The sequence below is a fragment of the Coregonus clupeaformis genome, chromosome 17 (genome assembly GCF_020615455.1).
Source record: "Coregonus clupeaformis isolate EN_2021a chromosome 17, ASM2061545v1, whole genome shotgun sequence".
NCBI classification, from domain to species: domain Eukaryota; kingdom Metazoa; phylum Chordata; class Actinopteri; order Salmoniformes; family Salmonidae; genus Coregonus; species Coregonus clupeaformis.
The window spans coordinates 3,608,007-3,632,087 of record NC_059208.1 but is presented as its reverse complement, the minus strand read 5'-3'; the positions used below and the strand labels follow the sequence as shown (position 1 = coordinate 3,632,087).

General features: G+C 48.8%; 1 protein-coding gene across 1 annotated transcript in view; it reads right to left on the bottom strand.

Annotated features, from left to right (window-relative positions):
- Window positions 1-6,185: 6,185 nt before the first annotated feature.
- The window catches only part of LOC121585972 (thrombospondin-3b-like), a 44,983-nt gene continuing 27,087 nt past the window's right edge, over window positions 6,186-24,081 (bottom strand). Inside the window, exons 7-23 of the mRNA XM_045226620.1 lie at window positions 19,497-19,548; window positions 18,696-18,844; window positions 18,258-18,398; window positions 17,806-17,880; window positions 12,215-12,367; window positions 11,449-11,559; window positions 11,238-11,345; window positions 10,970-11,129; window positions 10,522-10,640; window positions 10,378-10,430; window positions 9,902-10,095; window positions 9,384-9,562; window positions 9,245-9,293; window positions 8,850-9,046; window positions 8,462-8,634; window positions 6,976-7,115; window positions 6,186-6,851 (exon numbers count right to left, since the gene is read on the bottom strand). Of these exons, the coding sequence (XP_045082555.1) occupies window positions 6,796-6,851; window positions 6,976-7,115; window positions 8,462-8,634; window positions 8,850-9,046; window positions 9,245-9,293; window positions 9,384-9,562; window positions 9,902-10,095; window positions 10,378-10,430; window positions 10,522-10,640; window positions 10,970-11,129; window positions 11,238-11,345; window positions 11,449-11,559; window positions 12,215-12,367; window positions 17,806-17,880; window positions 18,258-18,398; window positions 18,696-18,844; window positions 19,497-19,548 (2,109 nt within the window). The 3' untranslated portion in view covers window positions 6,186-6,795. The remainder of the gene's footprint in view (window positions 6,852-6,975; window positions 7,116-8,461; window positions 8,635-8,849; window positions 9,047-9,244; window positions 9,294-9,383; window positions 9,563-9,901; window positions 10,096-10,377; window positions 10,431-10,521; window positions 10,641-10,969; window positions 11,130-11,237; window positions 11,346-11,448; window positions 11,560-12,214; window positions 12,368-17,805; window positions 17,881-18,257; window positions 18,399-18,695; window positions 18,845-19,496; window positions 19,549-24,081) is intronic.

Genomic DNA, 24,081 nt, shown 5'->3' with positions numbered 1-24,081 from the left:
AGAGAGCATAATTTAGCCACAGAGGATCAATAGTTTCTAGAAAATAACTGAAGATTAAATTCTATCACAAGCGCATACAGGTAACTGCCAAAATAAAGGAAACACCAACATACAGTGTCTTAAAAGGGTGTTTGGCCACCACAAACTGCCAGAACAGCTTTTTATTTTTATTTTTTATTTATTTAACCTTTATTTAACCAGGTAAGCCAGTTGAGAACAATTTCTCATTTACTGCGACCTGGCCAAGATAAAGCAAAGCAGTGCGATAAAAACAACAACACAGAGTTACATATGGGGTAAACAAAACATAAAGTCAAAAATACAACAGAAAATATATATACAGTGTGTGCGAATGTAGTAAATTATGGAGGTAAGGCAATAAATAGGCCATAGTGCAAAATAGTTACACTGGAATGATAGATGTGCAAAAGATGATGTGCAAATAGAGATACTGGGGTGCAAATTAGCAAAATAAATAACAATATGGGGATGAGGTAGTAGCCTTGGCATAGATTCTACAAGTGGACCTAAACCATGCAAGGAAAATGCACCTCACACCATGTTATTTGTATCCCACATTTCTCAAATGTTTCCTTTATTTTGGTAGTTACCAGTTGCCTACAGTCGGGAAGGCTACAATTTGGCCAGCATGGCGCCAAATATACAGCTTGTTGCATTGTGGCCATAGACAAATAATCAATAGAAGGGTTTTGGAACCCCTTACCCTGGCAATTTTACTATTATACTGATGGGTGCACTAGCAAAGGCTGTCAGTCCTGACTTGAAGGAGAACAGCCATCTATGGATTATATTTCTATGGTTGGTTGTGGCTGTCTGTTTGGCTATTTAAAAAAATACAAAGCCCCGGGGCCTATGATTTCTTAATCCGGCCCTGTTCTTGATGTTCAGTTGTAGAATTGTTAATCTGCTTTTATTATTGGATCTAAATTATTTATTCTAACATACATTGGTTAAAAGACGCAGGTCACAAAAATGAAATTACATTAAGCAATATACCGCATTACTTCTTACTACTACATTTCTTGTTTTTGAAACATTAGAAAGCATGCTCATCTGTTTTTGTGTGATTATTTGTGTAATTATGGAGAAAAAAATATTTTGGCGGGTAAAAATATTCAGAGTTTTTTATCTACCTGCCACAGTGGCTGATGGACCAAAAATTTCATTTCCCACCCTGTTGCTGATGTTGAGGGAGAAATTGTTGTCCTGGCACCACACTGCCAGGTCTCTGACCTTCTCCCTATAGGCTGTCTCATCGTCGTCTGTGATCAGGCCTACCCCCATTGTGTCGTCGGCAAACATAATGATGGTGTTGGAGTCGTGTGCAGCCACGCAGTCGTGGGTGAACAGGGAATACAGGAGGGGACTAAGCACGCACCCCTGAGGGGCCCCCTTGTTGAGGGTCAGAGTGGCGGATGTGTTGTTGCCTACCCTCACCACCTGGGGCGGCCTGTCAGGAAGTCCAGAATCCAGTTGCAGAGGGAGGTGTTCAGTCCCAGGGTCCTTAGTTTAGTGATGAGCTTGGAGGGCACTATGGTGTTGAACGCTGAGCTGTAGTCAATGAACAGCATTCTCACGTAGGTGTTCCTTTTGTGCAGGTGGGAAAGGGCAGTGTGGAGAGCAATGCGAATTGGAGTGGGTCCAGGGTGTCTGGGATGATGATGTTGATGTGAGCCATGACCATCCTTTCAAAGCATTTAATGTCTACACATATAAGTGCTACAGGGCGATAGTCATTTAGAAAGGTTACCTTGGCGTTCTTGGGCACAGGGACTCTGGTGGTATGCTTGAAACATCTAGTTATTACAGACAGGGACAGGGAAAGGTTGAAAATGTCAGTGAACATACTTGGCAGCTGGTCAGCGCATGCTCTGAGAATGCGTCCTGGTAATCCGTCTGGCCTTGCGGCCTTGTGAATGTTAACCTGTTTAAAGGTCTTACTCACATCAGCTACAGAGAGCATGATCACACAGTCATCTGGAACAGCTGGGGCTCTCATGCATGGTTCAGTGTTGCTTGCCTCAAAGCGAACATAGAAGGCATTTAGCTCTTCTGGTAGGCTCGCGTCACTGGGCAGCTCATGGCTGGGTTTCCCTTTGTAATCTGTGATAGTTTGCAAGCCCTGACACATCCGACAAGCATCAGAGCCGGTGTAGTAGGATTTGATCTTAGTCCTGTATTGACGCTTTGCCAGTTCGATGGTTCGTAGGAGGGTGTAGCGCGATTTCTTATAAGCATCTGGATTAGTGTCCTGCTCCTTGAAAGCGGCAGCTCTAGCCTTTAGCTCAGTGCGGATGTTGTCTGTAATCCATGGCTTCTGGTTGGCATATGCAACCGTAAAAGCCTTGGCTTCTTGCACGTTAACATCCGAAGCCTCCTCCCTAAGTTTGAGTTATTCACTGCGTTAGCACACTCCGCCAACCCTGATGTTCTAGCAGTGTCTGAATCCTGGCTTAGGCCACCAAAAATTCAGAAATGTCCATCCCCAACTGCAACATTTTCCGTCTCGATAGAACTGCCAAAGGGGGTGGGGTTGCAATCTACTGTAGAGATAGCCTGCAGAGCTCTATCGTACTATCCAGGTCTGTACCCAAACAGTTTGAGCTTCTACTTCAAAAAATCCACCTTTCCAGAAATAAGTCTCTCACTGTTGCCGCTTGCTACAGACCCCCCTCAGCCCCGAGCTGTGCCCTGGACACCATATGTGATCTGATCGCCCCCCATCTATCCTCAGAGTTCATACTGCTTGGTGACCTAAACTGGGATATGCTTAACACCCCGGCCAACCTACAATCTAAACTAGATGCCCTCAATCTCACACAAATTATCAACGAACCTACCAGGTACAACCCTAAATCTGTAAACATGGGCACCCTCATAGATATCATCCTGCCAAATTTACCCTCTAAATACACCTCCGCTGTCTTAAACCAGGATCACAGCGATCACTGCCTTATTGCCTGCGTCCGTAATGGGTCCGCGGTCAAACGACCACCCCTCATCACTGTCAAACGCTCCCTAAAACACTTTAGCGAGCAGGCCTTTCTAATTGACCTGGCCCGGGTATCTTGGATGGATATTGACCTCATTCCGTCAGTAGAGGATGCCTGGTTGTTCTTTAAAAGTGCTTTCCTCTCAATCTTAAATAAGCATGCCCCATTCAAAAAATTCAGAACTAAGAACAGATATAGCCCCTGGTTCTCCTCAGACTTGATTGCCCTTAACCAGCACAAAAACATCCTGTGGCGTACTGCATTAGCATCGAACAGCCCCCGCGATATGCAACTTTTTAGCGAAGTCAGGAACCAATATACACAATCAGTTAGGAAAGCAAAGGCTAGCTTTTTCAAACAGACATTTGCATCCTGTAGCACTAACTCCAAAAAGCTTTGGGACACTGTAAAGTCCATGGAGAATAAGAGCACCTCCTCCCAACTGCCCACTGCACTGAGGCTAGGAAACACTGTCACCACAGATAAATCTACAATAATCGAGAATTTCAACAAGCATTTTGCTACGGCTGGCCATGCTTTCCACCTGGCTACCACAACCCCGGCCACCAGCTCTTCACCCTCCGCTGCAACTTGCCCATGCCCCCCCCGCTTCTCCTTCACACAAATTCAGACAGCTGATGTTCTGAAAGAGATGAAAAATCTGGACCCCTACAAATCAGCTGGGCTAGACAATCTGGACCCTTTCTTTCTAAATTTAGCCGCCGAAATTGTCGCAACCCCTATTACTAGCCTGTTCAACCTCTCTTTCGTAACGTCTGAGATCCCCAGAGATTGGAAAGCTGCCGCGGTCATCCCCCTCTTCAAAGGGGGTGACACTCTAGATCCAAACTGTTACAGACCTATATCCATCTTGCCCTGCCTTTCAAAAGTATTTGAAAGCCAAGTTAACAAACAGATCACCAACCATTTTGAATCCCACCGTACCTTCTCCGCTATGCAATCCGGTTTCCGAGCTGGTCATGGGTGCACCTCAGCCACGCTCAAGGTCCTAAACAATATTATAACCGTGATCGATAAAAGACAGTACTGCGCAGCCGTCTTCATCGACCTGGCCAAGTCTTTCGACTCTGTCAACCACCGCATTCTTATTGGCAGACTAAATAGCCTTGGTTTCTCTAATGACTGCCTCGCCTGGTCCACCAACTACTTCTCAGATAGAGTTCAATGTGTCAAATCGGAGGGCCTGTTGTCTGGACCTCTGGCTTCTCTATGGGGGTGCCACAGGGTTCAATTCTCGGGCCGACTCTATTCTCTGTGTATATCAATGATGTCACTCTTGCTGCTGGTGACGCTCGGATCCACCTCTATGCGGACGACACCATTTTGTATACATCTGGCCCTTCATTGGACACTGTGTTAACAAACCTCCAAACGAGCTTCAACGCCATACAACACTCCTTCCGTAACTGCTCTTAAACACTAGTAAAACTAAATGCATGCTCTTCAACCGAACGCTTCTTGCACCCGCCCACCCGACTAGAATCACTACTCTCGGCAGGTCTGACCTAGAGTATGTGGACAACTACAAATACCTTGGTGTCTGGTTAGACTGTAAACTCTCCTTCCAGACTCACATTAAGCATCTCCGATCAAAAGTTAAATCTAGAATCGGCTTCCTATTTCGCAACAAAGCCTCCTTCACTCATGCTGCCAAACATGCCCTCGTAAAACTGACTATCCTACCGATCCTTGACTTTGGCGATGTTATTTACAAAATAGCCACCAACACTCTACTCAGCAAATTGGATGTAGTCTATCACAGTGCCATCCGTTTTGTCACCAAAGCCACATATACTACCCACCATTGTGACCTGTACGCTCTTGTTGGCTGGTCCTCACTACATATTCGTCGCCAAACCCACTGGCTCCAGGTCATCTATAAATCACTGCTAGGCAAATCCCAGTCTTATCTTAGCTCACTGGTCACCATAGCAACACCCACCCGTAGTCTGCGCTCCAGCAGGTATATCTCACTGGTCATCCCCAAAGCCAACACCTCCTTTGGCTGCCATTCCTTCCAGTTCTCTGCTGCCAATGACTGGAACGAACTGCAAAAATCTCTGAAGCTGGAGACTCTTATCTCCCTCACTAACTTTAAGCGTCAGTTGTCAGAGCAGCTTACCGATCACTGCACCTGTACACAGCCATTCTGAAATTAGCCCACCAAACTACCTCATCCCCATATTGTTATTATTTTGCTAATTTGCACCCCAGTATCTCTATTTGCACATCATCTTTTGCACATCTATCATTCCAGTGTTAATACGAAATTGTAACTATTTTGCACTATGGCATATTTATTGCCTAACCTCCATAACTTACTACATTCGCACACACTGTATATATATTTTCTGTTGTATTTTTGACTTTATGATTTGTTTACCCCATATGTAACTCTGTATTGTTGTTTTTATCGCACTGCTTTGCTTTATCTTGGCCAGGTCGCAGTTGTAAATGAGAACTTGTTCTCAACTGGCTTACCTGGTTAAATAAAGGTGAAATAAAAAAGATGTACATACGGTCACTGTGGGGACGACGTGGTCGATGTGCTTATTAATGAAGCTGGTGTCCTGATGTGGTAAACTCCTCAATGCCATCAGATGAATCCTGGAACATATTCCAGTCTGTGCTAGCGAAACAGTCCTGTAGCTTAGCATCCGCTTCATCGGACCACTTCTGTATTGAGTTCGTCACTGACTCTTCCTGTTTGAGTTTTTGCTCATTACGCAATAGCGACTCCTTGTGGCGGGCCGGCGCCTGCAAGCTGACTTCGCTTGTCGATAGAACAGTGTTTCCTACGACACATTGATAAGGCTGACTTCCAGGTTAAGCGAGCAGTATGTTAAGAAGCAGTGTGGCTTGCATATTTTAATAATCTACTCCTGTCTTAAAATGTGGATAAGATCAGTACAAAGGACCAGGTATAAACTGGGCTATAGTGGCTGCATTTAGACAGATTTTTTTTCCACTAATTGGTCTTTTGACCAATCACATCAGATTTAGTCACTCAAAATACCAATTAGTGAAAAAAAGATCAGATTTAGGCTGCCTGTGTAAACGTAGCCAATGAACCATATGCATATGTTGGTTTGGCGAGATCTACTATTATGGTTTACATGCAAATACTCAGTAAAAACGATGGTGGATCAAGATTTTGATGTTTATTACCGTGAAATGTGTTTCTCACAGGCTTCCACATAGGTCTGCCTCGATGATCCTCATAAAAATAACAATTATAGAATTCCTTATAAACCCAGCCTTGGGTTAAGTTAACCCGTCATCATGACAAATATTGTAGAATTGAATAGTCGATTCAGTGGTGTATAATGTGACATCAACTGTGAGTCCGAAACCTTTATGATGCTCAGTTTAAGTCTAAGAGTAGGCTTTTTACACTTTTCCAGCATATGTATTCAATTCTCCCTTATACACATAGTCCTGTACCTTAGGATTTCACGATCCTGATTTCTCAAAAGTAGCTTTCATTCATCATTTTATATAATAATAATAATAATAATAATAATAAAAGCTATTATTTTGTCAATCAATCTTTAACTCTTGACTTGACCAACCTGCAGTCAGGTGTAAGGTCATTGTGGGGGCTAAAGACAGAAAGAGTGCCACATTAAAGTAAATGTACCTTAAAAACACACACACAACCATATACACACACACACACATACACACACACAACACACACGATACAGCGAAGGCACAGGTGATGTTGTGTATCTGCACAGATGCTATGCTAGGCTCACAGTCACACCCTGACGTGGATCTGCTTGCGGTAGAACTCATAGTCCTCTGGTACCGTATCTGATGGAAAAATATATAAATAAATATTATAACATAACCAGGAAGCCATAACCATTTAAATTTGATAAATTCAAGAGGTTAAATTCCAATTCAAGAAAATTATCTTCTGAGAGCGTTGACGTACCGTTGCAGCGATAGCCCAGGTTGGACCAGATGATTTGCTCCTGGGAGAAGCAGAAGACGCCCAGCCTCCCGCCCCTCATTGAGGTGTCCACCACCACGCCAGAGTCTGCCACCAATGTCATGCCTTCATACAGCCTCACCCTGTGAAATAGGTATACACAATGAAGAGCCATACAGATCTCTCTATACACTGAGTGTACAAAACACCTGCTCTTTCCATGATATAGACTGACCAGGTGAATCTAGGTGAAAGCTATGATCCCTTATTGATGTAATCTGTTAGAGGGTGAATGGTCAAGACAAAATATTTAAGTGCCTTTGAATTGGGTATGGTAGTAGGTGCCAGGCGCACAGGTTTGAGTATGTCAGGAACTGCAACACTGCTGGGTTTTTCACGCTCAACTGTTTACTGTGTGTATCAAGGATGGTTCACCACCCAAAGGACATCCAGCCAACGACAGGCCAGTGGTTGAAAACAGGTCATTGATTAAAGAGGACAAAGGAGGCTGACGCAAATTATGCAGCGCAACAGACGGGCTACAGTTAGTCAACTGACAGTCCAGTATAACGTTGGTGCCCAAAGACCCATAAAAGAATGCACAACTCTTCGTACCTTGACACAAATGGGGGATGGCAGACGACAACCTTACAGAGTTCCACTTCGTTCAGAAAAAAACAAGAAACTGCGGTTGCAGTGGGCTAAGGACCGAAAACACTGGACACTGGAGAATCCCGGTACCTGCTGTTTCACGCTGATGGGAGGACTAGGGTATGGAGAAAACCAGAACATGCATCCATCATGCCGCGTGTCAACATTGCAGGCTGGTGGTGGTAGTGTGATGGTGTGGGGTGTGTTTTCATGGCACACATTGGGCCCCTTGATAAAAGTGGAGCAACGTTTGAATGCCACAGGATATCTGAACATTATTGCCAATCAGGTGCATCCCTTCATGGCAGCAGAGTATCTATCTGCGAATGGATTTCTTCAGCAGGATAATGTCCCATGCCAGGATAGAATTGTCCAGGAATTGTTCCACAAACATGACAGTGAATTCACTGTCGTGGCCTGCCCAGTCACCAGATCTCAATCCAATTGAGCATCTGTGGGATGAGATGGAACGAGCTATTCGGAGTAGAGATCCAGCCAACTTGACACAACTGTGGGAAGCATTGGAGTTAACAGGGGCCAGCATCCCTGTGGAACGCTTTTGACACCTTGTAGAGTCCATGCCCCGACGAATAGAGGCTGTTCTGAGGGGAAAAGGGGGTGCAACTCAATATTAGGATAGTGTTCCTAATGCTTTGTACATTCCATGTATTATCTCAATTATATACAGATAGCCATGAATTGCTATAGATCTATCTCTATACAGTAAACAGCTCAATTAAACAGTGAGGAAAGTTTGTGATGGCAAAGTGAATTGGCAGGAAAATACAGCTAGGAGTAGAGCATTTGTGGCTGTAATGCCCTTTGAAGTTTTGCTCACCTGATGTAGCCCACCTGCGGGCGGTGGCTGAGGTGCCAGCGGTAGGATGTCTTGTCCCTCCAGCCCACATTCCGGGGATCCTTCCACAGCAGGGTGACCTCGCCCGGGGTGTCGCCCGTGTGCCACAGGGCGTTACGGAGGTACTCACCGGGACCCGTACGTGACTTCACTGCCTGTAGAGAAAAGGGAGTAAAGTCAAGTGTGTGACTGTGGTAATCTAATATCTATTACATTTGAAGTTCAGGCATGTAGCTGGAACTACATAACAGGATGATGGCATGGGATGTGTACTCCTATTGACATAGGTATAAAAACATCTGACACACTTCTGATGTTGGAGTGTAATGTCCCTTTAAAGCCAACAGATGCAGTTTTCTGTGTGCCCCACCTTCAGTTGCAGGCCTGGCTGGGCCATGGCCCTAAAAGGCAGTGACTGCCAGTAGGTCTGCTCCATCTGTTTCCACATGACCACGTAGAAGCTGGACGAGTCCTGGTAGCCGAAGACGAAGCCGACATAGTCATCGTCCGTGGCCGTGTTGATGTGGAACGTCCCCTCAAAGTCTACCCCGTTAAAGGCTGTATAGCCTTGTGGGGATCGGGAGAAGGGAGAGAGAGAGAGAAGAGAGAGAGAGAGAGAAAGAGATACTTGACTTGTCATGCTCTTTATTGAGACATCTTCATTTAAAACGGAGAGAAAGTGGGATAAAGACGGGGAGGAAGGAGATGAGAAAGAAAGACACACAGAAAGATACACAGAGCGGCACAAGATGTTTACGGACTTACCTATGGCCAAACCAGGGTCACTGTTCATGGTTTGAACAATTTCCATACCCTAAAACAAAATTCCAGAAAAATGCTAAATTAATTAAAGTACATACAATATCATGTTTGTTTTCTATCTGGGAATATTTCAAATGGTCACCCGATTGAGCACTATCCAGTTGGGGTTGATTTGGGCTTCGCCCTCCTGGTCCAGGATGACCGTCTGATAGGCTCTGAAGTCGGTCATTGTGACCTCAGCGCTCTCTGGACACACGTCAATCAAGTCTATCACTGAGTCATTGTCAAAGTCATTCTCGCACATGTCACCAACGCCATTTCCTGATTGGACAAGGGGGACAGAGGGAGGGTTCAAAGCACAAAAATATACCACTCTGAGAACACAGATGGGGATGGGAGTATAGAGAAATATAGGTTACTCTAGTATGACATACAGTATAGTTTAGGACAAACAAACATAGGTCCCTGTGGTAGTTTGTCAGCAGGACAATACAATTCCAAAACATTTAAAACAGAATATGAAATTCTACTCTAACTTTAATTTTCAGTAAAAAGTGCTACCCCTCTGTGCATGTCTGGAAAGTAAAGTTACAGATTGGGCCTTTAATCCTGTTAAGACTGTGCTACAAAGCATTTCTTTCCCTGTGACTCCTTCCATACTGTCAGTGTCTGTCTGGCTGGGGTTGGGGATGAGACGGCAGTTATCCGGCCCGGGAGGTCTCGCATCTGGAATGCCATCGTTGTCATCGTCATCGTCGCATTCGTCGCCGATGCCATCATTGTCTGAGTCCAGCTGGGAGCTGTTAGGGACGTCTGGACAGTTGTCCCTGGAGTCCTGGTGGCCGTCCCCATCCCTTGACACATGAGGACAAGACAGAAACATTAGAAACAGGCTCATTGACCCAGCAGGCAAGATTGGTTGCAATGATGTCAGCCTGATGTATTTTTTTGACGTCAGTTTGTATACTTATGTATTTTACATATATTTTTAGCGACAAGAAAAAGACAGCTTTACCTGGTTCAGCCTGGTTATCATCTGGTGATATAACCAGATAACAACCCCAAAATAACCCCTTTACCTGGTTGTTATCTGGTTCTGAAGTCCCCTAAACCAGAAAACTAGTAGGATCACTCACATATCCTGGTTGGTGTCACACACATCTCCCACCAGGTCGTTGTCCATGTCCAACTGAATGGAGAAAAGAGGTTTCAAAGATTTCCTCAATAAACTATATTTTATTTCAGCGTCAATCTCGTAAATTGTATTCTTGACCTCTGACCTGCAAGGGGTCGTTGACTTCTGGGCAGCTGTCACACGCGTCTCCCACTCCGTCCCCGTCACGGTCCGTCTGCATAGGGTTGGGCACCTTGGGACAGTTGTCCAGCACGTTTGGGATACCTGGCGAGTTGAGGAGGAAGATGAGCGATTCAATTACAGTCTTGGGCCCGTATTCACAAAGCGTCTCAGAGGAAGAGTGCTGATGATCTAGGATTAAGTCCTCCCAGTTCATATACTCTTATTCATTATGATCTGAAAGGCAAAAGTGATCCTATATAAACACCGGTTTTCCATTCTCTCCCTCTAATCAGGAACTAAATCAGACAAGGAACACAATCAATAAAATGTATCAATCAATTAACTACCAGGTGGGGAAAAAACCCCAGCAGTACTTTGGTCCTTGTGGGACAGTAATTGAATAGCCCTGTCATAAGCGATCCATAGCCTACCATCCCCATCAATGTCATTGTCACAGGTGTCCCCAGCCCCGTTTCCATCGGTGTCCTTCTGGCTGCTGTTGGGAACATTGGGGCAGTTGTCACACGCGTCCCCATACGAGTCTGTGTCCGAGTTCTGTTGATCCTTGTTGGGGACCAGACGGCAGTTGTCCTAGAAAAACAAAGAGGAAATACAAAATGGTGGGAAGTGGAGTCAGGGAGATTCCGTTTTGCCTACTGAACATGACCCCGCACCGACAGAATACAAGGCTCGACTGACCTCAACGTTCTTGATTCCGTCTCCGTCCGCATCTACGTCACACTGGTTACCTATACCGTCTCCGTCTGCGTCCTCCTGGCCAGAGTTGGGTGTGTTCACACAGTTGTCCTGCACAGGGAACACAACACATCATTTTTATGGTAAGTAAGACATTTTGTTAGTGTGTGTGTGTGTGTGTGTGTGTGTGTGTGTGTGTGTGGAACATGCTTACGGCTCGGCAGTGATAGTCATTGTCTATGCAGGGGAGAGGCTGGTCGGGGTAGCCGTCGATGTCTGTGTCTGGACCACACGTATACCCATTTCCTGCCCAGCCCACGTTACACTGGAAGAGATATTCAGAGAGAATATACCAAGTAGTAGAAAATTGGAACATGATTTCTTAATGATGTCATACTGTATAGCCAGATTACAACCAACTGGTCTCTGTTAACAAACAGATAAAGACGTCTTTTCCATGACAATACGTTTTGGGAAATATGTCATATTTTGGTGAAGAGATAGTTCACCCAAATTACAAAATGGCATGTTGGTTTCGTTACCATGTAAGCAGTGTATGGACAAGGTATGACAGCAATCCATGCTTTGGTTTAGTTTCCCTGGTACTGTTTCCAAATGCTAACGTTTTAGCATTTGTGGCTCAAATCTCATTCAAATCATGGGACTGACATTAGCATTTTTCGTGCATCATGTTCAAATAATTTATAAGTGACTTTGTTGAGCTTCACAATCAATTTGAGATACTTTTGGATGATTTGGACATGATGCACGAAACATTTTAATTTCAGTCCTATGACTTGAATGGGATTTGTGCCACAAATGCTAAACCATTAGCATGTGGAAACTAAACCAAAGCATACACTATCCATACACTGCTTACAGGGTAAGGAAACCAATGTGTCATTTTGTAATTTGGGTGAACTATCCCTTTAACAACCTCCTTTTTTTTAGCCTATTGAGATGTGCTATGTGTGTCTTACCTTGCAGGAGACCTCGGCAGCTCCCTTGATGACGCAGTGGGCGTTGACGTCGCAGGGGTTGAAGCCCAGTGTGGCGCAGGACCTCCGCAGGAAACAGCCCACCGTCTGGTTGCCCACAAAGCTCTCCTTACACAGACCACACCTGAATGAGCCCTGAGGGGGGAGGGGGCGAGAGGGAGAGATGGCGGAGGGAGTTGGGGGAGACAGAAGGGGAGAGAGAGGGAGGGGAGAGAGGAGGGAAGAGAGAAGAGGGAAGAGAGAGGAGGGGAGAGAGAGGAGGGAAGAGAGAGGAGGGGAGAGAGAGGAGGGGAGAGAGAAGAGGGAAGAGAGAAGAGGGAAGAGAGAGGAGGGGAGAGAGAGGAGGGAAGAGAGAGGAGGGGAGAGAGAGGAGGGGAGAGAGAGGAGGGGAGAGAGAGGAGGGGAGAGAGAGAAGGTAAGAGAGAGGAGGTAAGAGAGAGGAGGGGAAAGAGAGAGGAGGAGAGAGAGGAGGGGAGAGAGAGGATTGAAGAGAGAGAGGTGGGGAGAGAGAGGAGGGAAGAGAGAGGAAGAGAGGGGGGAGAGTGAAAGAGAGAGGAGAGGGGAGAGAGGAGGGAAGAGATATAGGAGGGGAGAGAGAGGAGGGGAGAGAGATAGGAGGGAAGACAGAAGAGGGAAGAGAGAGGAGGGGAGAGAGAGGAAGAGAGAGAGGAGGGAAGAGAGAGGAGGGGAGAGAGAGGAGGGGAGAGAGAGGAGGGAAGAGAGAGGAGGGGAGAGAGAGGAGAAGAGAGAGAAGAGGGAAGAGAGAAGAGGGAAGAGAGAGGAGGGGAGAGAGAGGAGGGAAGAGAGAGGAGGGGAGAGAGAGGAGGGGAGAGAGAGGAGGGGAGAGAGAGAAGGTAAGAGAGAGGAGGTAAGAGAGAGGAGGGGAAAGAGAGAGGAGGAGAGAGATGAGGGGAGAGAGAGGATTGAAGAGATAGAGAGGCGGGGAGAGAGAGGAGGGAAGAGAGAGGAAGAGAGGGGGGAGAGTGAAAGAGAGAGGAGAGGGGAGAGAGGAGGGAAGAGATATAGGAGGGGAGAGAGAGGAGGGGAGAGAGATAGGAGGGAAGACAGAAGAGGGAAGAGAGAGGAGGGGAGAGAGAGGAAGAGAGAGAGGAGGGAAGAGAGAGGAGGGGAGAGAGAGGAGGGGAGAGATAGAGGAGGGAAGAGAGAGAGGAAGGGAGAGAGAGGAGGAGAGAGAGAGGAGGGAAGAGAGAAGAGGGGAGAGAGAGGAGGATAGAGAGAGGAGGGGAGAGAGAGGAGGTGAGAGAGAGAGGAGGTGAGAGGAGGGAAGAGAGAGGAGGGGAGAGAGAGAGGAGGGAAGAGAGAGAGGAAGGGAGAGAGAGGAGAAGAGAGAGAGGAGGGGAGAGAGAGGAGGGGAGAGAGAGGAGGGAAGAGAGAGGAGGGGAGAGAGAGGAGGTGAGAGAGAGAGGAGGGGAGCGGAGGGAAGAGAGAGAGGAGGGGGAGAGAGAGGAGGGGGAGAGAAGAGGGAAGAGAGAGAGGAGGGGAGAGAGAGGAGGAAAGATAGAGAGAAGAGAGAGGAAGAGAGACGAGGGGAGAGAGAGGAGGGGAGAGAGAGGAGGAGAGAGAGAGGAAGGAAGAGACAGGAGGGGAGAGAGAGGAGGAAGAGAGAAGAGGGAAGAGAGAGAGGAGGGAGAGAGAGAGGAGGAAAGATAGAGAGAAGAGAGAGGAAGAGAGAGGAGGAGAGAGAGAGGAGGAGAGAAAGAGGAGGGGAGAGAGAGGAGGAGAGAGAGAGGAAGGAAGAGACAGGAGGGGAGAGAGAGGAGGGAAGAGAGAAGAGGGAAGAGAGAGGAGGGGAGAGAGAGGAAGGGAGAGAGAGAGGAGGGGAGAGAGGAGGGGAGAGAGAGGAGGTGGAGAGAGAGAGGAGGTAGAGAGGAGGGAAGAGAGAGGAGGGGAGAGAGAGAGGAGGGAAGAGAGAGAGGAAGGGAGAGAGAGGAGAAGAGAGAGAGGAGGGGAGAGAGAGGAGGGGAGAGAGAGGAGGGAAGAGAGAGGAGGGGAGAGAGAGGAGGTGAGAGAGAGAGGAGGGGAGCGGAGGGAAGAGAGAGAGGAGGGGAGAGAGAGGAGGGGAGAGAAGAGGGAAGAGAGAGAGGAGGGGAGAGAGAGGAGGAAAGATAGAGAGAAGAGAGAGGAAGAGAGACGAGGGGAGAGAGAGGAGGGGAGAGAGAGGAGGAGAGAGAGAGGAAGGAAGAGACAGGAGGGGGAGAGAGAGGAGGGAAGAGAGAAGAGGGAAGAGAGAGAGGAGGGGAGAGAGAGGAGGAAAGATAGAGAGAAGAGAGAGGAAGAGAGAGGAGGAGAGAGAGAGGAGGAGAGAAAGAGGAGGGGAGAGAGAGGAGGAGAGAGAGAGGAAGGAAGAGACAGGAGGGGAGAGAGAGGAGGGAAGAGAGAAGAGGGAAGAGAGAGGAGGGGAGAGAGAGGAAGGGAGAGAGAGAGGAGGGGAGAGAGGAGGGGAGAGAGAGGAAGTGAGAGAGAGAGAGGAGGGGAGAGAGATGGGGAGAGAGGGGAGACAGAGAGGATGGGAGAGAGAGTAGCGGCGAGAGAGAGGAGGAGAGAGAGAGAGGGAGGAAGAGAGAGGAGGGAAGAGAGGAAGAGGGAGGAGGGGGGAGAGAGGAGGGAAGAGATATAGGATGGGAGAGAGAATAGGGAAGAGAGAAGAGGGAAGAGAGAGGAGGGGAAAGAGAGGAGGGGAGAGAGAGAGGAGGGGAGAGAGTAGAGGAGGGAAGAGAGAGAGGAAGGAGAGAGAGGAGGAGAGAGAGAGGAGGGGAGAGAGAGGAGGGGAGAGAGCAGGGAAGAGAGAGGAGGGGAGAGAGAGAAGGGGAGAGGAGGGAAGAGAGATAGGAGGGAAGAGAGAGGAGAGGGGAGAGAGGAGGGAAGAGATATAGGAGGGGAGAGAGAGGAGGGGAGAGAGATAGGAGGGAAGACAGAAGAGGGAAGAGAGAGGAGGGAGAGAGAGGAAGAGAGAGAGGAGGGAAGAGAGAGGGAGGGAGAGAGAGGAGGGGAGAGATAGAGGAGGGAAGAGAGAGAGGAAGGGAGAGAGAGGAGGAGAGAGAGAGGAGGGAAGAGAGAAGAGGGGAGAGAGAGGAGGATAGAGAGAGGAGGGGAGAGAGAGGAGGTGAGAGAGAGAGGAGGTGAGAGGAGGGAAGAGAGAGGAGGGGAGAGAGAGAGGAGGGAAGAGGGGGGGAAGGGAGAGAGAGGAGAAGAGAGAGAGGAGGGGAGAGAGAGGAGGGGAGAGAGAGGAGGGAAGAGAGAGGAGGGGAGAGAGAGGAGGTGAGAGAGAGAGGAGGGGAGCGGAGGGAAGAGAGAGAGGAGGGGAGAGAGAGGAGGGGAGAGAAGAGGGAAGAGAGAGAGGAGGGGAGAGAGAGGAGGAAAGATAGAGAGAAGAGAGAGGAAGAGAGACGAGGGGAGAGAGAGGAGGGGAGAGAGAGGAGGAGAGAGAGAGGAAGGAAGAGACAGGAGGGGAGAGAGAGGAGGGAAGAGAGAAGAGGGAAGAGAGAGAGGAGGGGAGAGAGAGGAGGAAAGATAGAGAGAAGAGAGAGGAAGAGAGAGGAGGAGAGAGAGAGGAGGAGAGAAAGAGGAGGGGAGAGAGAGGAGGAGAGAGAGAGGAAGGAAGAGACAGGAGGGGAGAGAGAGGAGGGAAGAGAGAAGAGGGAAGAGAGAGGAGGGGAGAGAGAGGAAGGGAGAGAGAGAGGAGGGGGAGAGAGGAGGGGAGAGAGAGGAAGTGAGAGAGAGAGAGGAGGGGAGAGAGAGGGGGAGAGAGGGGAGACAGAGAGGATGGGAGAGAGAGTAGCGGCTAGAGAGAGGAGGAGAGAGAGGAGGGGAGAGAGAGGATTGAAGAGAGAGAGGCGGGGAGAGAGAGGAGGAGAGAGAGAGGAGGGAAGAGAGAGGAAGAGAGGGGGGAGAGTGAAAGAGAGAGGAGAGGGGAGAGAGAGGAAGAGAGAGAGGAGGGGAGAGAGAGGAGGGGAGAGAGATAGGAGGGAAGACAGAAGAGGGAAGAGAGAGGAGGGGAGAGAGGAAGAGAGAGAGGAGGGGAGAGAGAGGAAGAGAGAGAGGAGGGGAGAGAGAGGAGGGGATATAGAGAGGAGGGGAGAGATAGAGGAGGGAAGAGAGAGATGAAGGGAGAGAGAGGAGGGGAGAGAAAGGAGGGGAGAGAGAGGAGGGAAGAGAGAGAGGAGGGGAGAGAGAGGAGGGAAGACAGAAGAGGGAAGAGAGAGGAGGGGAGAGAGGAAGAGAGAGAGGAGGGGAGAGAGAGGAAGAGAGAGAGGAGGGGAGAGAGAGAGGAGGAGAGAGAGAGAGGATAAGGGAGAGAGAGGAGGGGAGAGAGAGGAGGGAAGAGAGAGGGGGGGAGAGAGAGGAGGAGAGAGAGAGGAGGGGAGAGGAGGGAAGAGACAGAGGAGGGAAGAGGAGGGAAGAGAGAGAGGAGGGAAGAGAGAGGGGGGGGAGAAGAGAGAGAGGAGGGGAGAGAGAGGAAGTGAGAGAGAGAGAGAGAGGAGGGGAGAGAGGAGGGGAGAGAGAGGGGGAGAGAGGGGAGACAGAGAGGATGGGAGAGAGAGTAGCGGCAAGAGAGAGAGGAGGAGAGAGAGAGAGGGAGGAAGAGAGAGGAGGGGGGAGAGAGGAGGGAAGAGATATAGGACGGGAGAGAGAAGAGGGAAGAGAAAAGAGGGAAGAGAGAGGAGGGGAAAGAGAGGAGGGGAGAGAGAGAGGAGGGGAGAGATAGAGGAGGGAAGAGAGAGAGGAACGGAGAGAGAGGAGGAGAGAGAGAGGAGGGGAGAGAAAGGGGGGAAGAGAGAGGAGGGAAGAGAGAGGAGGGGAGAGAGAGGAGGGAAGAGAGAGGAGGGAAGAGAGAGAGGAGGGATGAGAGAGAGGAGGGGAGAGAGAGGAGGAGAGAGAGAGGAGGGGAGAGAGAGCGGGGAAGAGAGAGGAGGGAAGAGAGAGGAGGGGAGAGAGAGGAGGGAAGAGAGAGGAGGGAAGAGAGAGAGGAGGGAAGAGAGAGAGGAGGGGAGAGAGAGGAGTGGGAGAGAGGAGGGAAGAGAGAGAGGGGGGGGGAGAGAGGGGAGGGGAGAGAGAGGAGGGGGAGAGAGGAGGGGAGAGAGAGAGGAGGGGAGAGAGAGGAAGGGAGAGAGAGAGGAGGGGAGAGAGGAGGGAAGAGAGAGGAGGGAATTAAGAGGAGGGAAGAGAGAGGGGAGGGAAGAGAGAGAGGAGGGGAGAGAGAGAGGAGGGGAGAGAGAGGAGGAAAGATAGAGGAGGGAAGAGAGAGGACAAGAGAGAAGGGGAGAGAGAGGAGGGAAGAGAGAGAGGAGGGGAGAGAGAGGAGGGAAGAGAGAGGAGAAAAGAGAGTGGAGAAAAGAGAGAGGAAGAGAGAGTAGGGGAGAGAGAGGAAGAGAGAGTAGGGGAGAGAGAGGAGGGGAGAGAGAGGAAGAGAGAGGAGGGAAGAGAGAGAGGAGGGGAGAGGAGGGGAGAGAGAGGAGGGAAGAGACACAGTGACACAGAGAAAGAAAATCATGTATTTCTTTAATTGTTAAGTCTTTCATCTAGAAACCTCTGACTCCCTTTCCACTACTGACCTCTGTGTTGATGCAGACAGAGTTGGGGACGCAAGTGTTGGAGAGGTCAGCACACTCATCCACATCTGCGCACTCCTACAGAAACAGACAAAACGCAACAATTTAAGGACAAGAAATGTCAGACCACCCATTGTATCATCATGGCCATAGAGGCAATCACTTTGCATCCATGTGTACAGTGGGTGAGAAGAGGTGTCAATAGTGATGGTGGTGATGTGTGAGCATGCCATGCATGTGCAAGGCTCCCGTGTGCGTGTGAATGTGTGAGTATCTTGTGTATGTGCACAATTGATGTGTGTTTGCACAATGTTTATGTGTGTGTGTGTGTGTGTGTGTGTGTGTGTGTGTGTGTGTGTGTGTGTGTGTGTGTGTGTGTGTGTGTGTGTGTGTGTGTGTGTGTGTGTGTGTGTGAGTGGGTATGTGAGAGGCAGGGGGTCTCATGTTGGTCAGACCTGCTTGTGGCTCTTGGCAAACTCCACCCCAATCCCACTGAGGAGGGATCCTGAGAAGCCGACGGGACAGGGTTCACAGGTGAAGCCCTTGACCGTGTTTACGCACCCCTCGGGTGAGAAACAGGGCCGGGCTAGAGCACACTTAGACATAGAGACAGAGACACAGAGAGAAACAGAACGTAACAATACAAATGTCATTGTATTCGTGTTTTTTTAACACTGCAACGTGCTTCACTTGAGGAAGACTGGCTGCCAAACATGAATTTTCTAATTGTTACTCTCTTGCAGCTGTGCAGCTGGGTTGTCGAGAGAAATAACGTGCCACCTTAGCTACAAAGCTTTTGGGAAACTCACCCAAGAATGTTAAGGAAATTATGGGAACTTGTCATGCTATCATCTTTTGGTGCTAAAGAAATTGAAATAGGACCCTTAGAATACCTCGTCGATGTCCTGGCAGTGGGTACCATTCCCCGTCATGGCGTCTGGGCAGGCACCACAACGGTACCCTGGGTACTCCCGGGTCTCTGTACAGGGCACGCCCTTATAGCAGGGGTTGGGCTCGCAGCGAGAGTGGGGCTCGTGGAAGCCTGGTTAACAAAGACATAGAACATACCAGACCTGGGTTCAAAATAGGATTAGAAATTGTTCATTCAGCATACCTTCGAGCCTGCACAGAGTGCCATATGGGCAGGGTTTGCACATTTCTTTACATATAAATTAATGATTATGTACCCATTGATTCTTGAAGAACAGCACTTATAAATGCCTCATGAGCTTAGTTCAACTGTCATCTCCCATCAGAACCCAAAATATAAGCTTGTGTTACTCCAATGTTTGTAAACAAAGTAAATGTAAACAAAAACTGTAGCGTCAAAATATAGTTAAAACTATAATTTTGACATCATGGATGGTCAGTCCTTCCATCCATAGCTCTGTCTATGAATTTGAGTGGTTACATTTCTCCAGCCCCATCCCTCAGCTTTTTAACGAAACAGTGGCGGGGAAAACTCCTTTTAACTGTGAATTGCCCCTTTAAGGGACTTTTCCATTGGTTGCATTGCGCCAGGCAAGACCAATCAAACACAGCTAAAGGATTTCATAGATTTCAATCTATCTCTCCGTTGATTTCCTGTGCTTCGCATCTCTTTTTGTTTATCTTTTCTTTATTTTATCTTATCCCCTCTGTTTCATACACTGAGGCCCAACCTGATGGTATAGTACTGCTCTTCAAGCACTCACCACACGCTTGGCACTCCAGGATGGTGTTCCTAATCAGAGACATCTCCTTCACCTGTGAAGATCACAAACATACAGCAGTAACCAGAAATGTTTCAATTATTCAACTGTATTTGTATGTACAGTAGCAGTCAAAAGTTTGGACACACCTACTCATTCAAGTGTTTTTCTTTATTTTTTACTATTTTCTACATTGTAGAATAATAGTGAAGACATCAAAACTATGAAATAACACAAATGGAATCATGTAGTAACCAAAAAAGTGTTAAACAAATCAAAATATATTTTATATTTAGATTCTTCAAATAGACATCCTTTGCCTTGATGACAGCTTTGCACACTCTTGGCATTCTCTCAACCAGCTTCACCTGGAATGCTTTTCCAACAGTCTTGAAGGAGTTCCCACATATTCTGAGCACTTGTTGGCTGCTTTTCCTTCACTACGCGGTCCGACTCATCCCAAACCATCTAAAATGGGTTGAGGTTGGGGGATTGTGGAGGCCAGGTCATCTGATGCAGCACTCCATCACTCTCCTTCTTGGTAAAATAGCCCTTACACAGCCTGGAGGTGTGTTGGGTCATTGTCCAAACCAGATGGGATGACGTATCGCTGCAGAATGCTGTGGTAGCCATGCTGGTTAAGTGTGCCTTGAATTCTAAATAAAATCACAGACAGTGTCACCAGCAAAGCACCCCCACACCATAACACCTCCTCCTCCATGCTTTACAGTGGGAAATACACATGCGGAGATCATCCGTTTACCCACACCGCGTCTCACAAAGACACGGCGGTTGGAACCAGAAATCTCCAATTTGGACTCCAGACCAAAGGACACATTTCCACCGGTCTAATGTCCATTGCTTGTGTTTCTTGGCCCAAGCAAGTCTCTTCTTATTATTGGTGTCCTTTAGTAGTGGTTTCTTTGGTCCTCATGAGAGCCAGTTTCGTCATAGCGCTTGATGGTTTTTGCGACTGCACATGAAGAAACTTTAAAAGTTTCTGCTTATTTCAGCTGTTCTTGCTATAATATGAACTTGGTATTTTACCAAATAGGGCTATCTTCTCTATACCCCCCCTACCTTGTCACAACACAACTGATTGGCTCAAACGCATTAAGAAGGAAACAAATTCGACAAATTAACTATTAAGGCAGACCTGTTAATTGAAATGAATTCCAGGTGACTACCTCATGAAGCTGGTTGAGAGAACTGCCAAGAATGTGCAAAGCTGTCATCAAGGCAAAGGGTGGCTATTTGAAGAATCTCAAATATAAAATATATTTTGATTTGTTTAACACTTTTTTGGTTACTACATGATTGCATATGTGTTATTTCATAGTTTTGATGTCTTCACTATGTCACGGATTCTGCCGTTCGATGTTATCGGTGTCTGTTTAGTTTTGTCTGTATTGTTTACACCTGTTCGTCATTATGTTTGATTGTTTCCTTTATATTACCCCTGTCTCTCATCAGGACATTGTGTGTGATTGTTTTCCCTTCACGTATTTTATTAGTGAGCGGGTTATTTCCTCCCTGCGTGGAGTTATTTTTGTGTTCATATGGTCATTATCGGATTAAAGTACGTGTCCGAGAGTTCTGTGTCCTGCGCCTGACTTCTTCAACCGCATCTCACCGACAGCCGTGACAGAATCACACACCACAACATGGAGTCAGCAGGAGCGACGGCACCGACCGGATCACTCGAGGAGCGCGTCCTACAACAGGCAGCGATGCTTCAAAATCTTGGTGCCGCCATGGATAACGTGATGAACACTTTGGGACGATGGGAGAGAGGAGGTTTGCCCACACCTCCTCGAACGATACCACCACCATCGGCTACTCCTATCGTCTCACATCCGGAGTCCAGTGGGATTCGGCTCTCGCTCCCGAGGGCTTATGATGGCACCGCAGCCGGGTGTTAGGGTTTCCTGCTCCAGGTGGAACTTTACCTGGCAACCATTCACCCGGCACCCTCGGGATACGAGAGTGTGTCCGCCCTCATCTCCTGTCTGTCCGGCAAGGCACTGGAGTGGGCCAACACCGAGTGGGGAGGGATAGACGCCGCTACTGTGAACTATGCGGAGTTCACCCGCCGCTTCAGGGCAGTGTTCGATCATCCCCCGGAGGGGAAGGCGGCGGGTGAGCGTCTATTCCACCTCAGACAGGGGAGGAGGAGCATGCAGGTATTCGCACTGGACTTCCGGACTCTGGCTGCCAATTCGGGATGGAATGAGAGGGCCCTCATCGACCACTACAGGTGTAGCTTAAGAGAGGACGTTCGTCGAGAGTTGGCCTGCAGGGACACCAACCTAAGCTTCGATCAGCTGGTGGACATGTCGATTCGCCTGGATACCCTGTTGGCTACCCGCGGACGTCCGGCGCTGGGGCCATCCATTCCATCCCCCAGCACCTCCGAGCCGAGCCCTATGGAGCTCGGTGGTGCTGGTAGTAGGGAGGCCAGGAAGGAGGCTGTCCCCTGCACCAACTGTGGCCGCCGAGGACACACGGCGGTTCGGTGCTGGGGAGGGTCTCCTAGGATTCGAGGCAGCAGGCAACGCACGGATGAGTCATTCCCGGTGAGTAAGGCCCCAACTCACCCAGAGCTCTCTGTTGTTCATATGTGTATTCAAGTTGTGTTTCCAGAAGTTTCTTCTTACTCCCAGCATAAGGCGCTAGTCGATTCAGGCGCAGCTGGGAATTTTATCGATCGCCATTTCTCATATAAGTTAGGAATCCCTATATTACCAGTCGATGTGCCCTTCCCTATCCATGCCCTAGATAGCCGGCCTTTGGGGTCGGGATTGATTAGGGAGGTCACAGCGCCACTGAAGATGAAAACGCAGAAGGGTCATGAGGAGACTATACAGTTGTATTTAATTGACTCTCCTGCGTTTCCAGTGGTGTTGGGGCTTCCCTGGTTAACATCTCATGACCCCAACATTTCATGGCAACAGAGGGCTCTCAAGGGATGGTCTGATCAGTGTGTGGGGCGGTGTGTAGGTGTTTCCGTAGGGGCAACGACGGTGGAGAGTCCGAACCAAATGCCCACAATGCACATTCCTCCTGAGTATGCCGATTTGGCACGCGCCTTCTGTAAGAAGAAGGCGACTCAATTACCACCTCATCGACAGGGGGATTGTGCGATAGACCTCCAGGTTGGCGCTGCGCTCCCTCGCAGCCATGTGTATCCTCTGTCTCAGGAGGAGACGGCTGCTATGGAGACATACGTCACCGAATCCTTGAGACAGGAATACATACGGCCGTCCACTTCTCCTGCGTCCTCGAGTGAAGAAGAAGGGATGGGGGTTTACGCCCGTGTATTGATTACCGTGGTCTCAATCAGATCACTATTAAATACAGCTATCCTCTCCCTCTGATGGCTAGTATGACGGAGTCATTACACGGGGCGCGCTTCTTCACAAAATTGGATCTCAGGAGCGCTTACAACCTGGTGCGCATTCGGGAAGGAGATGAGTGGAAGACAGCATTCAGTACCACCTCGGGTCACTATGAGTACCTCGTCATGCCATACGGTCTAATGAATGCTCCTTCAGTCTTCCAATAATTTGTAGACTAGATTTTCCGGAATTTGCATGGACAGGGGGTAGTGGTGTATATTGATGACATTCTGATATACTCCGCTACACGTACCGAGCATGTGTCCCTGGTATGTCGGGTGCTGGGTAGACTGTTGGAGCATGATCTGTATGTGAAGGCAGAGAAATGTCTGTTTTTCCAGGAGTCCATCTCCTTCCTGGGACACCGGTTGTCTGCGTCAGGGGTGGAGATGGAGATTGACCGCGTTTCAGCCATGCGTAATTGGCAGACTCCAACTACAGTAAAGGAGGTGCAGCGTTTTTTGGGTTTTGCCAATTACTACCGGAGGTTTATCCGGGGTTTTGGACAGGTAGCAGCTCCCATTACCTCCCTGCTAAAGGGGGGCCCGGTGCGTTTGCAATGGTCGGCTGAGGCGGACAGGGCGTTTAGTCATTTGAAGGACCTGTTCACCTCAGCTCCGGTGCTGGCACATCCGGATCCCTCTTTGGCGTTCCAAGTCGAGGTGGATGCGTCCGAGGCGGGGATCGGTGCTATACTGTCTCAGCGCTCGGGCACGCCTCCAAAACTCCGCCCCTGTGCTTTCTATTCCAAGAAGCTCAGTCCGGCGGAACGCAATTATGACGTGGGGGACAGGGAGCTGCTAGCTGTGGTCCAAGCCCTGAAGGTGTGGAGACATTGGCTTGAGGGGGCTAACCACCCTTTTCTCATTCTGACTGACCATCATAACCTGGAGTACATCCGGGCAGCGAAGAGACTGAACCCTCGTCAGGCTAGGTGGGCCATGTTCCTTGCCCGGTTTGTATTTAAGATCACGTATATCCCAGGGTCACAGAACGTTAAGGCAGACGCCCTGTCCCGACGATATGACACAGAGGAGAGGTCCATTGAGCCCACTCCCATACTACCGGAGTCTTGTCTCGTGGCACCGGTGGTGTGGGAGGTCGACACGGAAATCGAGCGGGCGTTACGTACCGACCCTTCTCCCCCAGAGTGTCCAGAGGGACGGAGGTACGTACCGCTCAAGGTCCGT